This window comes from Diorhabda carinulata, chromosome 8 (assembly GCF_026250575.1).
Source record: "Diorhabda carinulata isolate Delta chromosome 8, icDioCari1.1, whole genome shotgun sequence".
NCBI lineage: Eukaryota > Metazoa > Arthropoda > Insecta > Coleoptera > Chrysomelidae > Diorhabda > Diorhabda carinulata.
Window position 1 is genome coordinate 3,177,322 of NC_079467.1, and position 24,331 is coordinate 3,201,652.

General features: G+C 32.7%; 1 protein-coding gene across 2 annotated transcripts in view; it reads right to left on the reverse strand.

Moving 5' to 3' along the window:
* Window positions 1–12,013: 12,013 nt before the first annotated feature.
* Window positions 12,014–24,331, reverse strand: part of LOC130897445 (myosin-10) — a 116,803-nt gene continuing 104,485 nt past the window's right edge. For both annotated transcript variants that reach the window (XM_057806294.1, XM_057806293.1), the window contains one exon: window positions 12,014–23,088. In XM_057806294.1, coding sequence (XP_057662277.1) covers window positions 22,996–23,088 — 93 coding nt within the window. In that variant the 3' untranslated portion in view covers window positions 12,014–22,995. The remainder of the gene's footprint in view (window positions 23,089–24,331) is intronic.

Genomic DNA, 24,331 nt, shown 5'->3' on the forward strand with positions numbered 1-24,331 from the left:
AAGTTTTGCGTCATATTCATACAGGCAGATGGTACTTGAAGGGTTCGGATATAGTGCTTTGATGGCTACATCTGTGTCGTTTTCTGTTAATTAAAATGATTAAGTAATTTTTTTTATAAGAAGAATGGTAAATCTGATATGCTAACAACACACGCCACTTGTCATAATAGAAATAATTTCAATAGTAATAACAGAAATAGTAGTATCTTATTTTTTTAGTGGATGTCATAGGGAGAATAAAAATGAAAAATTACAAAGTTTTTAAGCTGTTTATAATATTTATGCCAGATGTTTTGCTATGGGAGACTCACAAAATAATACTATTAACGACTTCTGTTTATATTTATTGATTACAAATTGTAAACCGTTCGTTATTTATTAACGATAACTTTTATTGGTTAAGGTATACTATCAAGATATGGAACACAAGATTAGATAACACGAAATTTAGTTCATTAATACAATAACCTCCTGAAGCCTTATTTTTTGTTACTAATTATAAATTATTGTGAAAAAATTATTAGAACTGAATATAGGCATAGTAGATGAGGTTGGATTGGTGATCGGAGCTTATTTACAAAAAGTATCAACTCTGTCGAATGATAATTTTCAGGTATCAACTTTTTTCTTGGGTTTTTCTAAAAGTTTAATGGCTTAACATATAAATTGAATCAATTTTACCACGAAAAACTAAACTTTCGTGCATAGAAATCGCCCCACTGTAAACTTTTGACTTTAACTATATATTTTTTAAATTATTCATCAGATCAAAAAACGAAATATACTATTTGGGAGAAAATTTAATATGCTTTAATTTGCATATTATTCGTTTTTTATAATTTTAATACCGTTCAATACAGCTCCGTGAGATGCGAAGAGTGACTATTAGGCAGTGGACAGTAAAATGAAAACTGCAGGAAAAAAATAATGATAAATTAAAACACCTGCGATTCGTCCAAAAACTTTGTCAAGTTCATCAGCAAGCACAACCAGGATCATCAGAATTGGACGTTGGAACAATTCAAAGGAGGAGAGTGTGACGAAGACCAAGAGAGCGATATGCAGATTGCAACTTTGAAAAGCGGAGTGATTATGGAGTGCAATTTCTATAAGAGCACGAACCGATCCTGTGGTTATTCGTAGAGATGACCTTTCATTAAAGAATGTTTTTCTAGGTTATCTGAGGACGTTCCATTATGAAGTCTTAGGTTTGATGAGGAACAAGATGCGAATTCCAATGAAAGTTCAAATTATTCATATTCCGTAATTGGTTTAATAATGTACAGTTTTCTTCTTTTTCAACTATTAGAGGTGCATATTAAAAAATTCAGATTTTTACCTTGGTATAGCCGATTTAGACGACTTTCATTGGGTCCAGTCCACCTAAATCACCGCTTTTTTGATGCTTCTGGAGTTTATAGATCGACGCAAAATTTTTAATTATTTTGCCTAAGGGTGAAATGCAATTGATACGTTGTTATTTCTTTTCCATTGTGACGAAACGCAGTTTTTATTTGGATTCAACTTTTTTATGCTCAAACGCTGGTTCCTGAAAAATAATCTCATCAATAATACTTTCCAAGCCAAGTCTTTACAAGGTAAAAATATAATTGGAGCAATGGTACATTCAAAGACGTCATATTCAATACTTTTTATCAGTAAATGAAAAAGTTCGACATTTAAGAGGTCGATAAACCCAAATGTAAATTCTATTGTACTCGACTTTACTTTTATGTATTCAAATGTAAAACATAGCCTTGTTAGAAGCCTGTTTGTTGTTGAGAATTAATTTTAAGATATAAGGTCTCTTTGTATATATTTTATGGTTGCTTTTCACATTACAACAATAGAAAACCAGATTCCTATCAATGGAAGATAAATGCGTCGCAATTTATTCTGAATGTGTAGAAAACTGTAAATTTCGAGCCAATATCAATTTATCACTTGTGATTTAAAATTTGATGGAGCCGGATTTCTACAAAGTTTTCGGTCACTAGAATGGGCAACCTCTTAGATTAATTGAGATATACACGCATGCGGCCCATTGTTTTATCCTTTATTTTCCACAGATTGGGGAATGAATTTACTGTATAAACGCCTTTCCGTATTTCTCTTTCTGTAGCTTATTTTTAATCATTTCAACCATGACTAGGTATTGATACAAATAGAAACTAAATGTTATGTGTGTTATTCATTAATGATAGAATTATTAATTTTATAAAAATCTGAAAAACAAGCAGAGTGGCACTTTATATGTACTGCACTGTCATATAGTACAGACTGGAGATATCTTAGTGCTACAATTACAGCATATTTTTGATGTGGTCCCTTCAGGTTGATGGCGACTGCATTCTAAATGAATTTCTTGAGGAATTGTTGATTTGTGACTTTAATATTGTAGAGCCTGGAGAAGAAGCTGGGAACTACGGTTGCTGCTAATTGCTGATTCAAGCGTATTTTTGACATATGCAGGCGCCAATAGACCCTAATATATACTTCGGATCCGGACGTGAAAAAGACTTCAGTTCCTTATAAATCAAAAAAGCATTGATAACACAACACTCAAGAAAGTTGATGCCACGATTTGTGGAATTTTCTGTCAACAGCATAACTTTTAGTTTATTAAATTTATGGACGAAATTCATGAAAGCGTCTATGACGTGCTCTGGACAGGAAACTTTAGTACTAGAATTATATAACTCAGTTCACCAACTTGCTTTTTAATAATTTAAAGTTATAAATGGTTACACCAATCTTACTGGCGTACTAGACGAATTTCAGTTGATTGAACAAAATATTAGTTTCACGGGCTTCTTTATATATTAGTTCTTATCTTATACCATAATAATTATAAAATTAGATAAATATATTCATGGTTCATTATTGTCACATTAATAATAATTAACTGAAGACGATACTTCAATGGGGTTGACGTGGAAACTATAAAACTTACAGACAGACTAAACATATTCAAAATTTATATCAAGATAACTCAAAGAGGTTAGAGTTTATAATAATAAATAAGTAATTGATGATGATGGGCCGCTGTGAAGAGGGTTGTTTTGGATAACTTAACTCTAGTACCATCGCGCTCTCTGCGGTTAACATATTTTTGTCTTACTAACTCGGTAATCATATTGCACTCTTCGTAAATGCTCGTTCTCTTTCAGCGTCGGCAAAAACTTCTGTTGGAATTTACCTTTCCACAGGCTAAAATATTAGACTCACGTAATTACCCTTGCAGAGTAGCTGTTGAAGTAATTGTCAAAATATACTTGATATATACATGATTTTTACCCTTCACCTACAACTTTACCAGTCAGTTTCTACGTTAGTACCCTGTTTACCAGTGTAAATATCAAAATCTGAGAAATAACCTGACTGTGCACACATCCTCCAAACCTTGTACTCTCGTTAAGTAATCATATATTGTTTTAAGTAGTTCCTGTCTTTAAATTTGATCATGCTTTCATCAACAGCAACTCTTTCCGATGGCTTTCAATTTTATTGAAACTTTTGTTTTCATTTTTACAGAATGTCAAACAAAGGTTTAGTTTGTCATAATCTGGGCTATTTCCATTGGGAATTGCAGTATTGTCATTTACGTGCAAGTTATTCGAAAATCAATTGAATAAAAGCAACTTTTCAGTTGTAGTAATGTAAAAGGCTTTCCGGATTGAATATCGTAAGTTAATAGTTGTAACGGATAGTTTATTGTCGAGTTGTGAAGTGAAGGGAAACGAGCGCGCCGGCACGCTCTCCGTCATTGATGAAGGGGAAGGAGAGCGTGCCGGCACGCGCACCGTGAGTGGGTGAGGAATAGAACAGCGCGCCGCTACGCTCTCCATTGGGTTAATATATGACAAAAATTAGATAATCCGAGACGATACGTTAATGGATCATGAAATAAGAAACATATTGTATAACTTATTATACGGTCAGAGCCGGACTTTGAGTCATCGTGGCCCCCGGGCCAAAATACTTAAGGGGCCTCCGAAAAATCATATTTAAAAAAATGAACTTTTAAAATGATTGCGCATAAAAAAATTTATGTTGATTCTGAACATTGGCTATGGATGTATTTTTTCGCTTGCATTCATATGTTTAAAAATCAATCATATGGCTCGTCGCGAGGTCCCCCCGCAGCGGGGGCCCCCGGCGCACGCCCGGGTTGGCCATGCCTAAGTCCGGTTCTGTATACGGTAAATATATTTGAATTCTTATAGCACAATATAAAAATGACATATCACGTCATTTTCTCATAAAATAACATTTTTTCTTTGAAAGTAAATTGTATATTCAACGTTTCTTGATTATCTTTACTTAGAGGAATCTTTTCCCTGTTTATGAAGATATTTCACACTATTATTATCAGATTTATTATAACGTACATTAAAATGTGTATCAGAAAGCTTCGAATCACATTTTTCATTCAATATACCGCCAATCGTTCGCACCTTGTCAAGTATAGTCAGAAAGTTGATGCTAATTAAAACCGTTTATCGCTAGATGGCGTATGTAGATTATAAAAAATCAGACTGAAAGAGTTAAATCAAAATTAACATAATCCGATTTTGTTATTTTAATTTACATCGTAGTAAGCAACATTGAAATTATGCAGAATAGAATTTTCGCAACATCTATCGATCTTGAGAGTTAGCAGCGTTAACATTCTTTTACAGAATAAGCTCATTAATCGCCTGGTTTGTTACCCTTCACTTTTTCAAACACCGCTCTTAAATCTGTTGCCACCACTAACTTTGTTTATTTTTTAAACTTTATTGTTTATTGCTACGTAGCCCATTCAAAGTTATAATATTGTCTGTGTATAAATCATCTCAACAACTTTTCAAGTGGAACTTTCGTAATATTAACAATCGTCTCTTATGGAAACGACAAAATTTAAAAAATAAACAACTGAAGTGACGATGATTGAAAATCCAATTTGTTTCAATCAATTTCGTACCCTAGTTGAAATCATAATTAGAATTTGTTTCAGTTTAACATGAGGGTGTAACCGTACTTAATTCCAATTGTCATTTGGTAAGAGCATATCAATCATTGAAGTAAAATTGACAATCATTAAAATTGAAATTTACAAGTAAGTCAGCGAAGTATTATTAGAAATATTTGGAAATGGAGTTCAAATCGAGAAGTGATTTGAAAAATTTAGAGATAAGAGAATAAGATAGAAATTATTTTTAGATTAATTGATTATTATTGATGATGGAACGGACGGGTGAAACAGAATGAGATTTGTCAATAGTATCTGACGAGTTCAATAACTCAATTCACAATATCACAAAAAAAACAATTTATGTACCAAAAAATGGAATGAATGAAGTTCCAATAATCTGACTAGTTTACTCGACGAATATCAAACTATTAAGAACCCAGTGTTAGTGTACAAAATGCCTTCTTCTTCTTCTAAAGCCTTGCACCTACAGTGCGTTGGCGATTATCTTATGGCCAGACATCTATTTGTAGCTCACTGGTGTTATTTATGCAGGCCAGTGTTTTATACTGCGCAGCCATGACATTTGTTTTCGGCCTACGCCTCTCTTTCCTTCGATCTTTCCTTATATGATCAATTGGGGTATTATATATCTTTCTCCTCTAAGAACGAGACCCAAGTATCCAACCTTTAACACCTTGATCAGTCCCCGCTTTTCTCGTTCCTCATTATGTCTTTCATGGTATACTCATCATTCTTCGAAATGAAGTGAGATATTTTATTTTTTTTAGGAAAATGCTTAAATCATAGAACAAAATGTTGTTTGATGTCAGTAATGAGCTGGAAACGTTTACTTCCTTTTAAACACATCCCTTCAAACTCAACGAAATGTTTAAATGAGGCCAAATGAGCACCGAGAACGATACACGTAGTGGACGCCCCAAAGAAGCCGTTACCGAAGAAAAATCAAAAAAGTTGACAAAGTAATTTCGGGTAGCCGTGAAATGGATCTGAATCTGAATATCGTGAATGAATATATGGGTCTGCGAAAGCTCTACTCAAAGTAAGGGGCACGTGAGCTTCCAAATGACTAAAAACAATATTCGTGATAATTCTATTCAATTGCAATACATTTCTGCGACCATATGTAATAATAGACGAAATTCAATTAAAGCTGAACGAAGTACACGTGATGAATTGCCTCCAAAGCGTGAAAGAATGCAAGATGCAAGGTCATGACATCAGTATTTTGCTTTTGAAGGACAAAATCATGTCAAAAATCAATGAGAACTATAGCAAAACTAGACTCTTTGATGTACGATATCTTTAATGTCCATGTTTCCATAAAGTTATGTGTGGTAAAATTTACCACACATAACTTTTGACCATTCTATACCGAAGGTCAAAGGAGATATTACTGTTACACAACATCGGTTTAAATTTAATGAATGCCTGTTTGCGGTATTTAATTTCCTACTGAAGGTCCATTTCTCATTTATAGTTATCCCTAGATATTTAAACATCTTCATTTGCTCGATAGGCGTGTTATTTATATGCAGTTGGGCACATAAAATTGCATTTCTACTTATTGCCATGCACTTGGTGCATATGCACAATATTTTTATTTCATCCAGTAATAATTGCATGTCCGGTACGTTGTCTGTATCCATTAAGTTTAACGCCATAATCAGAGCCCTCAAGAGCCTCAGCAAAGACATTTCCTGCATAGAAGTTGAACAGCATAGGAGACAAAATACACCCCTGGCGTATCCCTCTTAAAACTTTGAAGTCTTCTGTGTTGATTGTCTGATTCAGCCTAACCCGTGCTTTTTGGTTCCACTAGAGGTTTTGATTAATTTTTATATCACTGCTGTCGATGTTGGCGCTCTGCAGCTTTTTTATCATAGTGTCATGCTTGATGGTATCAAACGCCTTCTCGTAGTCGATGAATGTGATGTAAACGTCTTTTTGTTGGTTAATGCAATTTTGAACGAGGGTATTTAGGCAGAAAACTTCTTCGCGTGTACCCATACTGCTTTTGAAACCAAACTGGGTCACTCCACTTAGTTCTTCTAACTTTCTGAACATCCTTGTGTGAAGGAGACGGAGGAATAGCTTGAGCATATGACTCATTAAACTAATCAGTCGATGATCTTTGCATTTTACCGTTTTTGGTGTCTTAGGAATCATTATAAAAGTTGAGTAGAACCAATCGTTTGGAATGTGGTCTGTGCTATAGATGCCGTTGAAAAGGTTTACCAACATGTCAATGTTATTGTCTTCAACAGCTTTATAGCCTCGGTGGGAATGTCATCTGATCCAGCTTTGTTACTTTTATGGCGTGTTCCACCTCAGTTCGGATAATGGGAGAGCCGGATAAGTTTTCAGTGGGTAGGCTTATGCTAGGATGTTTTGGTCTGTCATCACTGAATTCGGATGAAGCGTAATCCCTCCATGTCTTAACCAATTTCTCCTTGATATTTCTTGTATACAAGCGAGATCTCTTTAACCTTTTTGTGTAGTCCGAAGCTATCGCCTCTCGTTAGTAAGAGTTAAACTTATTTGCACCAATCCTTTAGATGAATTCTAGTGCTGGGCAGAATAGAAGTCGCCTCATTCTGCACCGAGCTAGCTTTCTACTTTTTCTTTTATTTTCACAGTGCTACCTATTGTCCATTTCAGAGGGTGAGTAATAGGATTAAGAAAACAAAACGCTCCCTTGACACTATGGAGCAGGCAACATCGGCGGTAATCAATAGAGAACTGGGTTTAGAAAGAGCTTCATCTCAATTCAGTGTACTAAAATCAACATTAGGTGGATAGGTCAAGAAAAGAAAAAGTAGATAAGAAAGCTGGATTATAGATGAACAGGAACTTGAGTTGGCAATCTGTCTTAAAGATATGGAGAAACACCTAGTTAGTTTATCTATGTACGTAGATTGGCGTACAAGTTGGCAACTATAAATAATATTTCCACAAATTTAACAAAGATCGCGAAATTACTAGCAAAAATTGGATTGGTGGTTTTTTGAAGAGACACCCCGTTATTGGTCTACGTTCACCAGAAGCCATTTCGCTGTCTTCGGTGTCACGGGCTATGGGGTACAACCGCGTAGCTGTGAATCAATTTTATACATTGCTGACTGAATATATGGACAAACATAATCTAACAAGATTTCCAGCTGTGATGAGACGGGAATCACAGTGAATTCCAGTCATTTTAAAATAAGAGCGTCAAAGGGAAAGTGACAAATTAGTGTTATATCTCCCAGTGAAAGAGGTCAGACAGTAATTTATGTTTCAGCTAGGGGAGGTTTTATGCCAACTACGATGATCTTTTCACGTAAAAAAAGCAGCAAGAGTTTTAACTGCATCTGCCACCTGGAGAATGGGCTGAAGTAAGTGAAACTAGTTGGGTAACATCAGAAACTGTTTTATCCTGATTCAAATCTACAAATGAATCCATCAGTTTATCACATTTTGTCAGACGTGCAAAGTATATTGATTTTACTGATCTTGCTCGAGATAATAGATTGATTTCACTATGCTTTCCATAGTACTGCTCCCACCGCAATACACCCTTAGACGTTGCTTCATTGAGACCTGTTAGCGTTTATTATGAGAAGGAAGTTCGAATCTGGAATCATGGGAAAGTGATGACATTATTCTAAATTTCTACTTTACTTGGAGCTGCATTTATTCGAGCATGTACGATCCATAGTGCTTTAAATGGCTTCAGGACAACAAGAATTTGGTCTCCTGATAACAATTTTTCTACTTATGATGATTTTTTCCCTGCAGCTACCACATACATGGAGCTTCCATAAAAAATTACTGAAAAGTTTTATTTACAAGTGACGGGTGATGGATTGACCGATCTACCACAATGCTTTTGGATGGCAGATGTAGCAATAAAGAGCGTTTCCTTATTGGGAACGTGGCAATGAAACACCAAATTAGATTAATTTTAATATATTTTCCCAGCTTTCGAATACTTATGTATTCATCGTCTGGGAAATAATTAATTGAGATTTATGGTGGTTTTAAGTTGGATAAAATATATTAAAATTAGTCTACTCTGGTGTTTCATTGCCACGTTCCCAATAAGAAAATGCTCATAATCTAGCTGGCAAAAAATTCGATACAATTCATATATATGAACATAGTTTTTCCCAAAAATAAATTAAAAATAATTTAATCAAAAATTCTAGTGGTCAAATTATAAATAGGCTTAAAAAATTGACTTTTAACTGAAAACCGATGAGTGCACTAACCCTGCAATCATATCTCGTACTATAATATGTTAATTGAATGTCCTTTGCTGATTAAAAGAAAAAACTATAGATGCCTCTGTTTACAAAGTCAAGAACTTATAAATAATAATGGCCTTTTCTTCACCTTCATATAAACAAGAAAATAACTTATGGATTCAATTTATTGATTATGAAAATATACGACGAAATTTCCAATAAAGAGAAATTAAACAAAATCGGTTCGTTGTTTATTATTCAGACCGATAAAGTGTGTAACGATTAATTATTGTCAATATAATTGAATATATAAATTGTGAATCATTTTAATCAAATAAATAGTGCATATTAATGAATTGTTTTTTATTTAGCAATAACATTGATTCATCAATACTATTGTGTAAAGAGAAAACGACTATCTGCAGGTTAATGAACTGTTAAGATACAAGAAACATTTTGACGTTGACGTTGAAACATTTTGAACGTTGAACCACAAAGTACATAAGTTCTTAGCCTAAAACAGAAGGAAAGTTACACATAATAAAAAACTGTGAACATATCCTCCTTTATTTCTACGAATTATCTCACCACTCCTAATAAGAACCATTGGGATCTAATTTAAAAATCCCTTTTTTTAACATATCGTCTAGGATTACCTAATTTTTGTGACTGTAAAGAATCATCAATCTACCTATTTAACATCTAGTTACTATTGTATTCGTTAAGATTTATTGTAAGCTGACCTTCCTCTTACGGGAACCAACATCGTAGTTAAGAGATTCCATATGACCCTTAGACACTTGAATGTTATTACAAAGTTGTGAATTGAGTAATTTAACTTTCCCACTTTTCAGAACATCTGACTAAGCTTTGATGCCACTATTAAAATATGATATATCTCCAAGAGTCAAAATGTTACAGAAAATAGAAAATATCGAGTGGAACATTGACCGGCTAATACAATTTTGAAAAATATTGAAAATTTACGCGTGTTTGTAAGATACTTCGGACACCAATTGTGAAAAAGAGTTGTAAGAGAAAGTGTTATCAATAAGTAAATGAGATAATAAGATCTTCAATTCAACGACTTTAGCATAAGTTCAAAAAATGCAGTGAAAACCAAAATTAGATCACTTAAGGAGTGCTACTACTCGAAAAAGTGAAAAAATCAATAAAGAGTAGGACAAGAATAGAAGTGGAGAGAAATTGGAGATCATTCTCAAAAATTTGGAGTACTATGTAGGGTTTTCATTTGTCTCTTAAAAAAGTATTCCAGGCACCAGTATTTTCTCTTCTTCTGATATAATTTCGAACCCACAATGTCCGTATTTTTTTATTAAGTCAGGCAACTTCTTTAAATCAATTCTTAAAATGAGTCTCAAAACACTGTGATTTAAATGAAAAGAAAACATTTTTGAAAACTGCAATAACCGATGTGTAGCGCTGAAATTAACATCAATACTACTAGCCACGTTTTGATTGGAATATTAGTTGGTAGTAAACTATAGTCGCGTCAATGAAGCTGTAAACCAGGCAATCTTCGAAAGTCCTCAGAAACAGCTCCGATTTTGAGCGGTGAAAAGACCGTTTTCACCTACCGCGACGTGTCATTTCACCGGTAGTACAAAACCAAAAATTTTCAAAAAAAAATCAAAATCGGAGCTGTTTCTCTCTTTCGAAGAAAAAGCTTCATTGACGCGACTACTAGCCAAGTAACTGAAAGGATGGGTTTAATCAATAAATCAACTAATTAAACAAAAAATATTTATTTTACAAATAACTGGTAAAAATTATATTTGTGAAATGAATATGGTAAAATTTTGAAATGGTTAATCAAAACATCATACAACTATTCGCTAAGTCCACTGATCAGAATGGATAAAATTATTGATAATATCTACAAAAAATCAAGATCACAATTCCTATGGTTCATTTATAACCGCAAAGAGAAAACTTTTTAGTGACATCTTGGGACATTTAATTAAATTTTTTTTATTATGCTAAATAATTTCACTAATTATTGTAACACTGCACTATACTGGGTGATTTGAAGTTTTATTTTGCGAATTACAAAGTAATTTTATTGATAATCATTAATTATTATTCAAAAATATTTCTTTAACCAACTTAATATCCTTAAATGATACAAATTAATATTCATCAAATAATTTTCAAATAACTTGTTGAGTTTTCAGATGAAGTCACTATTTTATCTAATATTGTATTGTTTTCGAATGAAATATATATATATATATATATATATATATATATATATATATATATATATATATATATATATATATATATATAAATGAATTGCTGTTAATAAATATGGAAATGCTCGAAATTAAATGAAAAATTTTGTTTTTCCCTAATGTTTTGTCACGAATTAAATTTCTGAACGCAACCATAATATTTGACATTTGACAACCAACTATATGTAGATTGATAAATTGATAAAGTTTTGTCACAAATAAAATTTCTGCACGCAACCATAATATTTGACATTTGACAACCCACTATATGTATGTTCATAAATCTTAGGTTTTGTTACAAATCAAATTTCTTAACGCAACCATAATATTTGACATTCGACAACCAACTAAATGTAGATTGATAAATCTTAAGTTTTGCCACAAATTAAATTGCTGAACTCAACCATAATATTTGACAACCAATTAAAATGTCGATCTATCCTCTATGTAGATCGATACCTCAGTGCATCCTTCTATCTTTGTGAGTAACTTTCTTTACTTCGGTGATTCCTTATGACAGTGACATTTCAAGTTGTGTGCTTTTTTTGTTAATCTTTGGTGATGGTGACTCTTTACTGCTAATTGCGCAAAAACTTTGATTAATTACAATTCACGATGCCGAGGAGAAGACTCAGGTCGTCATATACCGATGATTCCATTACCATTCGATTTTACACGTTTACAATTTCCAGTACGTCTGGCTTTTGCGATAAGCATAAATAAATCGCAAGGCCTGTCATTAGAAGTTTGCGGAATAAAATCGGAGTTTTGCGCATGGACAATTATAAGTCGGGTACTCGCGCGTCCTTGTTTATTCACACAAAACAAAACAAAAAATATATTTTATCAGAAAGCTTTAAATTTAACAGTCTGTATCATAACTGTGTGTGCCTGTCAGTATCAAATTGAAACCTTATAAATAGCAAAAATTCCAGGAAAACTCTGTTTTGTAAGTGAGCAACATCATGTGTAATTAATCAAAAATAATAATAAAACTTTATTCATACCGAGCATTTCTTTATTTGGATTACTTTTGTTTGTTTCAAAGGTATTTGATATAGAAGTTTAAGTCTTTTATTTATCGATTAAAACAGTACGAAGTTTGCCGGGTCAGCTTATTTTAAACAAAAATTCAAGTGTTTCTACCAAGAACATTTAAAAATTGCTTGTAATTTTAGGCACGAAAGCTATCTATTAAGACGCGTCTCCACTTGTCACAAAGCCGTAAAATTAACGTCATAATGACCGTGAAGAAATGAATTCTAGAAAAGAAAGAAAACCGCAAACATTGCGGAACATAACCTGTTCCATTGGTAGTCGGCTTTGTACAGTCAATTCAAAGTAAATGTTGCGTGCATTGTTTTGTTCCACCTCGTTCCATTGATGGTCGGTTTTGTACAGTTATTTCAAAGGAAATGTTGCGTACACTGTTTTGTATTACCTCGTTTCATTGGTAGTCGGTTTTGTACAGTTACTTCAAAGTAAATGTTGCGTGCACTGTTTTATTCCACCTCGTTCCATTGGTGGTCGGTTTTGTACAGTTTCTTCAAAGTATATGTTGCGTGCACTGTTTTATTCCACCTCGTTCCATTGGTGGTCGGTTTTGTACAGTTATTTCAAAGAAATGTTGCGTGTACTGTTTTATTCCACCTCGTTCCATTGGTGGTCGGTTTTGTACAGTTACTTCAAAGTAAACGTTACGTGCATTGTTTTGTTCCACCTCGTTCCATTGGTGGTCGGTTTTGTACAGTTTCTTCAAAGTAAATGTTGCGTGCACTGTTTTGATCTACCTCGTTACATTGGTAGTCGTATTTGAACAATTAATTCAAAGGAAATATCGTGTACTGTTTTGTTGCAAGTGGAGACGAATATATGATAGTATTGTAGGTAGTTTCTTCTCTTCGTTTGAAGAAAATAATTAGTTTGGTTTGCATCTCATGCAGAAATAACGGTTTTGTTTTCATTTATGAATTGTTGTTCATACTCTACTTATATATAGACTGGTTACAGAAGGTAATTTCGCAGTTAATTAAGATGTATTGGTAAAAAAACTTATTATTAAAGCTTCCGAGGTACAAAATTCGAGTTTTGTTGTGTTAGCCTTTCTTGGACAGAAATTGACCTTCTCCATTTTGTAAGTTATTTGGAAATTGGATAAATGAAATACTCCAACTTAATTATGAATAATTCGATAATATTGAAATTTTTGTAACCAATTTCTGCCATTAATAAGTCTTTGGGAATAGATAGTTACTAACACTATCTCATTCATCTGTTTTTGCGTTTTTCTTTTTATTGATGCGACCATAGCGAGTTTTCACGTCGGCTTACTAATAAAAATTAAGAAGCAACGTTTTACATAATAATAATAATAATAATAATTGATAAGAAAATCGGATTTACGTTCACTACACTGTTCACGAGGCTGTATATATCTCCTTGAAGTATTCTAAAAAAAAACTCTTAATCACGGCGCTGTTTGAACCAGCGCATCGTTCGGCTAGAGTTGTTGTTGCGAGTGGGAATGCGCCTTTAGACAAAAGATTATGTTTTCCTCATCTAAATTTTTTTTTATTTTCTTTAACTTCTCACTTCTTGAACCTTTTTATATGTTTTTCGAGATTATTTATCTTAATTTTAGGTCTCTTCATATAAAAACAGGTTAAAGAAGAAAACATTTGACGTTTCGACTTACTTCGATAAGTCATGTTTTAATAAAGACCGAAAGAGATCGAAACTTCTAATTTTTACTTCTTCAAACTGGTTTTGAATGAAAAGATGCCTAAAATCAAGACAATTCAATACGGAAAATATAATTAATCAGTTGTTATGATCATAAGCATCCAAATTTTATAACATCAATTCAAATAGTTGCGACAAAATTCAGGAGGTTATTGCTCGTATGATTAAGATGGGACTTTCCTATAACAAAATTTCCTAAGCCCACCTCTTTCCGGGATATGTTTTCAATATTCCTGTAACATTATACGGGGGTGAAATTAGCAATCCTTACTTTATTTCATATCAAACTTTGTATCAAGATTAAGTTTTATGAAATGAAATTATAACATGAAATCCTTGTTTTAATTAAAAATATTTTGTATTGTTAAACTTTTTTCCCAAAACCAATAGCTGCAGGGAACAAAAATAAACTCCATGATTAATAATTTTCTTAATAAATTGAATGGAAAACAATGAAGATGAAAAATGTTATACGATTCATAATAAATACTTAAATTAAGATTTGCTACATCCATACCCGCAATTAGTCTATTGCGAGTACACGAAAATTACAGAATTTAAAGTTTCTAGCTTGAAATTTCAGAAAAAGAAATAAAAACTCAATTCTAGTCACCACTTTTTAAGTGTGATACTCCTGAAAGGGTTGGGCTGAGGAAGTTTTGTTATAGAAAAGACCCATCTTAATTTGAAACAAGCAATCACCTCCTGAATTTTGTCGCATGAATTTAGAAGCACCCTGTAATTATATAACAAGAGTTACAATGTATTGTTTTCTATATTATCTTTACTAATAAATCTAGAAGATCCTTACTAATACAACCAGTGATGTTTGGATAAGTTGTTATAAAAGTAGTTTGAATTTCGCAAAATATTCTTTTTTCGCCCGGTCTATTTTCTGAAATAAATACATAGAGTAAAAATCCAAATCTCCTTCTACTACATCTACTTCTTAACGATCATAATCCAACCATATAATGGACACCAAAGAAGCCTTTTAAGAAAAAATCACAGAAAATAATTGATACTCTTATTTAGATGATACCAGAATATCAAACGTTGTTGTCATTATTATCAGTACAGGGAAATGAAATTTTAGAAAGTTCGCTGAAATTCCTTTGGGGCAGAGATTCTTCTCAATTATCTGGATCAATGGCAGATTAGTGCGATCCAAAACTTCGTTTATTCATGACGTTACTTCCAGTTATTGCTGCTTTTTACATATCTATTCAAAATAATCAGGTTCGAGAAAATTTTTTGATTATTTATTATGTCATTTGCATGCGTTGGATTTTCTCCTACTTGTTTCTAATAAACAACTTCTCAGTACCTACAAAGGGAAATGACGGAAGTAGAGAAAGTGACGTGCCCATAAATTTGCTTCGGGGCGAAATAATTTTTGTAAATGGTGCTGCTTCGGCTTTTCAGAAGGTGATACCTGCAGCTTAACAAAAGTAGATTTTCTACGAAATTATTAAGCTGAAAATTATTTATATGATTAGAATTTATATATTAGAAGATATGAATTATTGTTATAGAACATTATTATATTTTTTGGGTTTGGAGACGGGTCCGGATGCGGCCGTTCCCCGTCGACACACCCCTAGGAGTGACAGACATGTTACGGAGCTCTGGAGCATCACGAAACTACTATAAAACGATGTAAAAATAATTATTATGAGATACATATGATAGTTTAAATAATAATAATAATAATAAATATTTCTTTTTTCATTTCTGCATCATTCATTGGTTTAATAACTTCTTCTTTTTGTGTCTAGTCTTTAATAGAGACTAAGTCCTATGTGTGAGTTGAGCTTTGCCACATAAAGAAAGGACCTAAAATTTTAAGGCGGATTCGAGCGTCAAGGTTGAGAGCCTTTATTAGACCCTATAATATACTGTCTTTGGTTACGAGGTAAACTCCACTACATCGCGACGACTCCATAAGGGGGCTTAATCATTGATGAGGTATTTGGAATAATACATCAAATATCATGCATAGAAATGATGTACAAAATGTTTAGACTAATTATATAAATTTTATTATAGATAATTCGGATCTCTTCGCCAATGTCGTTTTCAAGTATTCAACTTACTAATTTCATTTTTAATTGCTATATTTTCGAATCACATTGTATTCTGCGGAACATGTTATGATGTTAGTTTTTTGAAAATTCGACCTTACTAGAGATACTTATGTGTAGGAATGAACAAATATATTCTGTGATTTTTGCTTGACCTTGGAGCAAAAGGCTGATTGAACTCAACAACGCTCATATACTCTTATGATAATGGCACGAGATGGCAGTGTCGCTCGGCCTATGATATGAATAATGAATAAATAAATTGATATACAAGGCATTTGGAAATCGTCCAATTGATTAAACATCTTTGATGTACCTATATAGGATGTTCGATAACTAACAAAACATATTGAAGTTCAAATAGAATAGGACTGTTTTTTTTTAAATTGTCAAGTTTATAGAAAATAGGTGTTTTTAAAAACTCACTGCTTACTATTACTAAGTGTTCTAGTTTTGTGAGTGTTAATGGAGATGTAGTAAGCACTGTGTTTCATCAATGGTTCCAGAAATACTGAGTGGTGAAGTTTTTAATATAATATTTATTCTACAAATTAGTTGCAAATCAAACATACTAAGTGGAAAATGACTTATATTTAAAAAAAGGATATTTTAGGGTGCAGTGTAATTACAAATTATAAGAGAATGTATTGCTGCAATTCTTCAATGATTTATATGATCACATTGCAAGTAGTCTTAAAATTAATAAATTTCATTATATTGTGAAGCTCCGTTGAAAAATAATGTACCTATGTGAGTAGCTACCTCCTCTGAGATGAATTTGGAATAAAAACAAGTCTTATTAAGTATATTTAAATAGAAAAGAAGTTGCGAAACTCATATTAAACATATCAACACAGAATATTTTTAACTTCAGTGCATAGACCCGCTGTAAACTTTTGATTGTAACTATATATGTTTTTATCAAAAAAAGAAATAAGCTATATGAAAGAAAATTTAATCTGCTTCGAAGGGAGCATAAATTTATCAGCAAGGCTTATCGATTATATGCGTAGCAAACGGTTAATAAATGAAACGTGTTTATGTGGTAATTGTAACGAAAATAACAAATTTGTCATATATTATAATTATTGCGTTTGCATTAGAAATTTGCATATGTTTATAATCTCAATTGTATTTAAGTATGTTAATTTAATATATACTCCATCACAAAAAGCCGCCCAATTTATTGCCTCAATTGAAAATGAACTTAAGTCAGGGGGCTGTTGCTAGATAATTGGATATGACCCGCGTAGCGGGTCGAAGAGTGTTCCAAGGTTATGAGGAGACTGGATCCTTCCATAGGCGACATGGATTAGACAGAAGGCGTCACTCGTCACTTCAATGCAGTTCAAGTGCAACGACAAGGAGTGACTATTAGTCACTAGTTAGATGTGACCAGAATATGCCTCCATGATAGCGACCAAAGAAGGAAAGTGTACCGAAGACCAAGAGAGGGGGCACGAACCGATCCTGTATTCATTCGTACCTTACGCCGACTGACTCAACCTTATACATGACAATTCAAAGCCGCACACCACCAGAATTGTGCAAGATTATATTGCAGAAGCCGGCATTCAGGTTATGGAGTGGTCAGCCCTAACCTAAATCGGGTAAAACATTTATGTGATGAGATAAAAAGAAGGAGAGTGTTGTCAATTGTCAATAACCGTAGTTATGCTTATAATTAATAAGTTTGCTTAATGCGACAAATTCACTATGTTAAATACAGAAAGTCGAAAAAAGTTCTCATAAATTCATATTCACATCAAAGGATATTTTTTTATTCCAAATAGCATATTTTTTGATCTGATGAATAATTCAAAAAATATATAATTAAAGTCAAAAGTGTGATCATAGTTTTATAAATTTTGAAGTTATTTAAAATGTGTCGGTTTATAATTGAAATTTTGTGTTCCAATATGTTCACATTATCTATAAAACATCCTACATTCATATGAATAGAAATCTTTTATATTAAATTTAATCTTAATTATGGGCTTTTTACAAAATAGGCGTTAATTTTAAATCCAGGTGCAACTCATACGATTGATATGAAATAGTTTGTGGAATGTTTTTTCTTCAAGTGCGCATGATATTTTTTTAGTACTGTACGTTAAAAGTTGCGCCTGGCTAAAGGGATGAATGCAATTAAATGTTTCCAAAATTTTGGGACTTGCTATAAAAACATAGGATAAAGAAAATGATCAATGAACAATTGAAGCTATTGGGCATAACATTAATTTTGTTAATGTAATCACAAGAAAAGAAAGGGATTGTAGTTGCAATAAATACATTTTATGAATTGATAAGATTGAAATTCGGTAACATTTAATTAATCTCATCCTGTATAATAGAATATTCACACAACATACCTACGCAATAATAAATATTACAATGTTTGCGGCCCTTAATGATACTGTTATGTTACAATTGCTAACCATATTAAGTTACAAAAATGATAGCCGCTTATATTTTAAATGTGATAATACGATTGTGGAAAAAACGATAAATCTTAAATAGAGAAAATACGATGTGCGCTCTTGATAAAACAATTTGTCCATGCGATATTTTGTACTGGGTTAATACGTGATAAAGGTGATTAGAATACACTGACTGTCGATACTTAATTAATGATTTGTTCCTTTTGACATACAACGAGAAAAAGACATGATTTTGTATTTAAACATAGTAGCTAGATGATACAAAAGGGATGGTTATGAAGAAAATAAAACAAGCTTATTTTGACAACATATATCAAATAAAATAATTTATGAACAACCCAGAGGTGTATGTGTTATGTCCCAAGACCGTTTCAAGCAGTATCACTCGTTGTGGATCTTTCAGAACATGCACAACGCATCGTGCGGCAGTTATAAAAAAGCCAAAACGCGTTCTGAGCGTTTAATATTTGCCAAAATCTTCTGTAGCTATTTTGGGAGAGTTGCTACACGAAATATATGAATTAATATTGAAATAAAATATTAGCCACTACCTAACCTAAACTAACTTAGCCTAACCTAACCCAACCTAACCTAACCTAAGCTAAACCACGCTTGCCGACGTTAATCAGATTATAGTAAATTGGTTAGGTTAGGTTATGTTAGACTAGGTTAACAGCAGAGGAAAAGACAGATATTGTTAAGCGTTGTTCACTCGAATCTGTTTTATGGGGCGCCTGAATGGTAAGGAGTGATGAGATTGGAGAGATAAAGATGAACAGAGAATGGTGAGCGTGCAAAGGAAAATGCTGATCGAGGAAATAAAGCTGCTGTATAAAAACATGTAGGGACACCTTTCCGAAGTGCGAAAAGCGATAAGAATGGTGATAAAAAATGAATAGAAGAAAATTTTGCAAGTGTGAAGGGAAACTGTAGCTTTAGAAGGACAGGTTACTATATTAGTTAGTTCCTCACAGTCCACTGAAAATTAGGAGTATACTTGAAACGCATAGGCAATATTGTAGGTACGAAAGAGAAGACGCAGAACTTACTGTCTGAGATTCCAGGATGAAAGAGCAAGACTAAGTCTATTAATGGATTGTATAGTAAATCTATAAGAAAACTAAAAAGAGAATAAAAAATAATTAGTAAGTATTGAGGAAATCTATAACGAATAAATCATCACCTTCACGAGTAGCCAGGAATCATGGGTAGAAAACGGCCGACGTGGTTTAGCTGATAAGTTCTCAGATGGTGGCATCATCAAGGTGGAGTGACCCTCCAGGCTTGTCCTAAAAGGAACGCAACACTACTGGGTGAATCCGCAACTAGGGATTACTTCCTTAGATCTTAATCGAAAATTTAGTAAATGAAAAGACCATAATCGATTGTTCATTTGCAGTGAATCAATAAACCAAAATACTGTATTTAGTAAGCAACTTAAATCTAATTAATAACATGAGTGTATACTTATTTCAATCAATGAATGTATCTTTCTTTTAGTGTACACAATAGAATTTGATCAAATGATACAGAATTCAAACTTGAACTTTATCAAATGATGAATCCAGACGTTTAATTTGCTCTGATTGTATCCTTGCTAACATTTCTAATGCGTTCAAAGTTGTTTTAACGTCTGCTGCCTAGTCCAAAGAAATTTATTCAAACTTTTCGATCACATGGGTAATCATTAGCGGGTTATGACACTTTCTGTGCAAGTCTCAGGTGCTTTTATGATGATAAATATTTGTTGTTAGGAAAGGATAAGACCATAATCAATTGTTCATTTGCATTGAATTAACAAACCAAAATACTTTATTTAGTAAGCAACATAATTAATAACATGCGTTTGTACCTATCAAGGAATGTCTCTTTTGCTAATCATTTTGAAATTTAAGCGAACATTTTATTAATATTTTCAAACAAGCATAATATTTATCAACTTAACCCAATCGATAGTAAAATTTATATGATTCAGCTTTTATTAAATAGAGTGCATATCACTCTATACGACACTAGCATGTATTATTGTTTAAAAAAAGTTAGCCTTTTAACAATAACATGAGAGAAACTTAAAAAATATTGTTGATAAATTTGTTTAGAATCTTGCAAACTGGTTCCATTGAAAACAAAACTTGGCAATATACTTTTTCTATAATATTGTACTTAAAAATTCATTATACAAAGTAAAAATACAATATAATTTAACCCTTTACCGGAAGGGGGTAACTTTGAGTACACCATCTGAAAGATGGAGTCTGAGAGACTACTATTGTTGGGTGCTAGGAAAATAACTAAATTTGAAAAAAAAATATGTAATTTTCAATAGAAACCGATATTTTGTTCTTATTGTAAGACAAGTATATCAATTTTTTGCAAAAAACTTTTTCAACCCGCCACTAGATACACATAAATTGTCCTGTAGTACAAATAAATTCTGTAGACCACTTCGTTACTATGCAAAAAACATTGAAGTAACACATTAATTTTATTTAGCAACAAAACTGTCTTCCCATCAATCGCTAATTTTCACTTATAGAAATGTATGAATCACACAGTGGCTTTGAGCGTTGTAAACACTTTACCCAAACATATCTGGTCATTCGATGAACAGCTCTTATATGATTCCTCACTCCAAGCACTGCGCGAGAGCAGTTAAGCGGGCAACCTCAATCCTGTATCCTCGTGGTTCACAAGGTTCAGTACCCTATATGTTTCACAATTAGAAAACATGATTAAACAGCTAACCATTCTCACATATTTCACAGCTTATTTTCAAGAGTTTCCCTCTAAGAATAAAGTTCTACTTTTTCTCTTTCTAATTCCGCTATATTTGAGGCAATCTACTGTGTGTGTAGCCTCAATTAACGTCGTTTTGTCACCGTTTTTGATTTTTTATTAGTCAAATCGCTTTAGGTATCGTGAAAACACTTCTGTTTAACCATATGTTCTGATGTTTGGCACTGATTCCTGTGTCATTAGAATATTTTAGCAATTCCATAAGTAGTAGCACTGTCTCTGTCTCTTCGGAATCCTTTGCCCTCGTCCCACTTTCAGCAGCTACCCAGCAGAGGATAACTTTTTTATCATTAATCTAGTAGATTGTTTCACGACAAGTTTTTTTGTTATATTTGATTCACCTATTTCCCTATCTAACTGCTTTCTCTGTTTTTAGTCTGTATGACTTTTGGATGGATCCTGCTTCATTCTGTTATTAACTCATATATGAAAATTTAGATTTCTTAATCTAAACAATGTATGAAACTAATATTGAGGTGGCGTCGTTTACAATGAGACACACTGTAGTTTGCTGCTGTTACAAAAACAGTTATGCTTAAATAACTATATTTTGTCAATGTTCCTTCAGCGTGTTCAATAAATTAGGAATTTTCACTAATTTAAGATCTGAAAACTAATCAAATTGGGCCCTTTGGAGAAGAGACAAATTGTATCAAGATGAACGTTTGTAAAAGTTTAGGAATTTATACAAGAATCCTAATAAACACATTTTACGTGATTATATTACTAACAGGCTCGTTTCAATGACTTTTTTTAAGTATACGAGGAATCAGCGTATGCAAAACTATTCTTCATAATTAACAACCACTGAAACAGTTTTGACAGAAAAAATTATATGATTTAAAGTATAGTATTATAACGGCAGCTACAAAGAAAGACCCTGTAGATTAGATTTGAAACTGAAAAGATTGAAATAAACTTGACATACCTATATAAGTGAAATCTATTCACGTGAATAAAGATTTCTTACTGTTATTCAACAATATGTTATTGCAGAGTTGATAAAAAGGAAGTAACAAAAAATTGATTGAACAAAATTCCAAATAATTAAAAGTAGTAGAGTATCATACTAGGAGAAAATTGAAATGAAAAAGAGATACGAAGCAGTTGTTCATTATCTCTAACTAAAAGATATAGTTATGGGTGATATGTAATTATGAAGAACAGTACATTTAAAGTGATTTAAGATATAACACAACCTATATAGATATTTATTTAACAATTATGCCCCATTCCATAATTATTGTCATTATCTAAATTTGACAAGAAAACAATTAGTTAACAACATTAGAACTAGCACATACACATTAAAAGTTCGTATTTTATAACTTTTATCTATGTTTCAAAAAGGCAGTGCTTTTTTTTAAAAAAAAATCGACATCGCTTCTCGATTTCTATTTTTTAAAAGGTTTTGCCCGACTGGCAAGTTTTTCTTATTGCTGAGATCACTGGAAGTATGTTACGTCATTTGGATTATGTTTGGTCGATTTCTTCGGTTGAAATTAAAGATACAGGAAGCTCATAATCTTCGTTAAAATCTTCGTCTATTGAAACACTTAATTCAACCTACAAAATTTAATTCAACGTTAGAAATGATTGAGAAATCATAAAAAATACCAAACTACTTAAATTTGTATAAATGCACTAATATTCGAAGATTCATTCGCAAATTTTCAAAGCATCACGTTAAAAATATTTTGACTGCTCTGGACGTATATGTTCGTCAAGAAAAATTTTGTTACGTTATTCCAATTAGTGTTCGCAATATAAATTCAACCACTGATTGTTTCACGACCAATTTACACATTTAAATTGAGATTCAAATTCAGCGACAAATTTTTTATTGAGCAAATAATCAAAATTGATTATTAAGAAATATACACTTTTATGTATCTTAACACTTTTTAAGATATCAATCTCTAGCGTTTCGTTTTCAACTGACTGTGCAGCGGGAGAAAGTCCTCTAAGCATCCACCCCCGGATAAATCCACGGATGGACATTCTACAACCACCTGTCATTACGACAGTTGTATGTTCTGGGGGTATATTCAGAGAGATCTTTTCTTTTTGTTAAGAGTTAGCCTGTTGGCTCTGTACCCTTGTGTGGACGTCTTAATATGTATGTGAGTGTTTCTGCTCTCTGGGTAAACCCTTTTCAACCTTCTTCGACAAGAAAACATCTAATCCGAGTAGTACTTATGAAGTACCTTGTTACCATGTCGAGGGGTGTATCCTTGTGGGTTTACTCGGGAAACCTGGGGTCTTTCCATATTCTGCAGCATACTCAATGGCTCAATGACTCCGTGCCCTGCTGGAGCTGGCGTTATATTAACAGCTAGTATGTAGCTATCTCCTAGTTGTGTGATAGAAATAATTGATCATTATTGGACCCCAAAGTGGTTTTAGTTAACACCAACTTCTGAATAAATAATCCCAAGATATTTGATTTTGAGGCTAAATCATTTTACTGACAATTATTCAGCGCTACTTCAATTGTTGTTGATAATTTGAAATATATATTTAGAGAAAATTTCAGCCCATATCAAAATACGTGTATTGATGAAGTTATTCAAAGGAGGCTTGTTCTTCAGACATTACAACCATCAAAATGTTACAGTTTCGATATAAAATTCTTCGTTGTATGTGACTGCAAAACGTTACAGCTTGAACTTTATTATTAACACATGAGGTACTACGAAAATATGACATTTATAAATCGGATAATATAGAATTAACCCTCATAAATGCATATTGGAATAATGTCTATATGTATGTCTATAACTGGTGTACAAACCCCACATTATTTTCC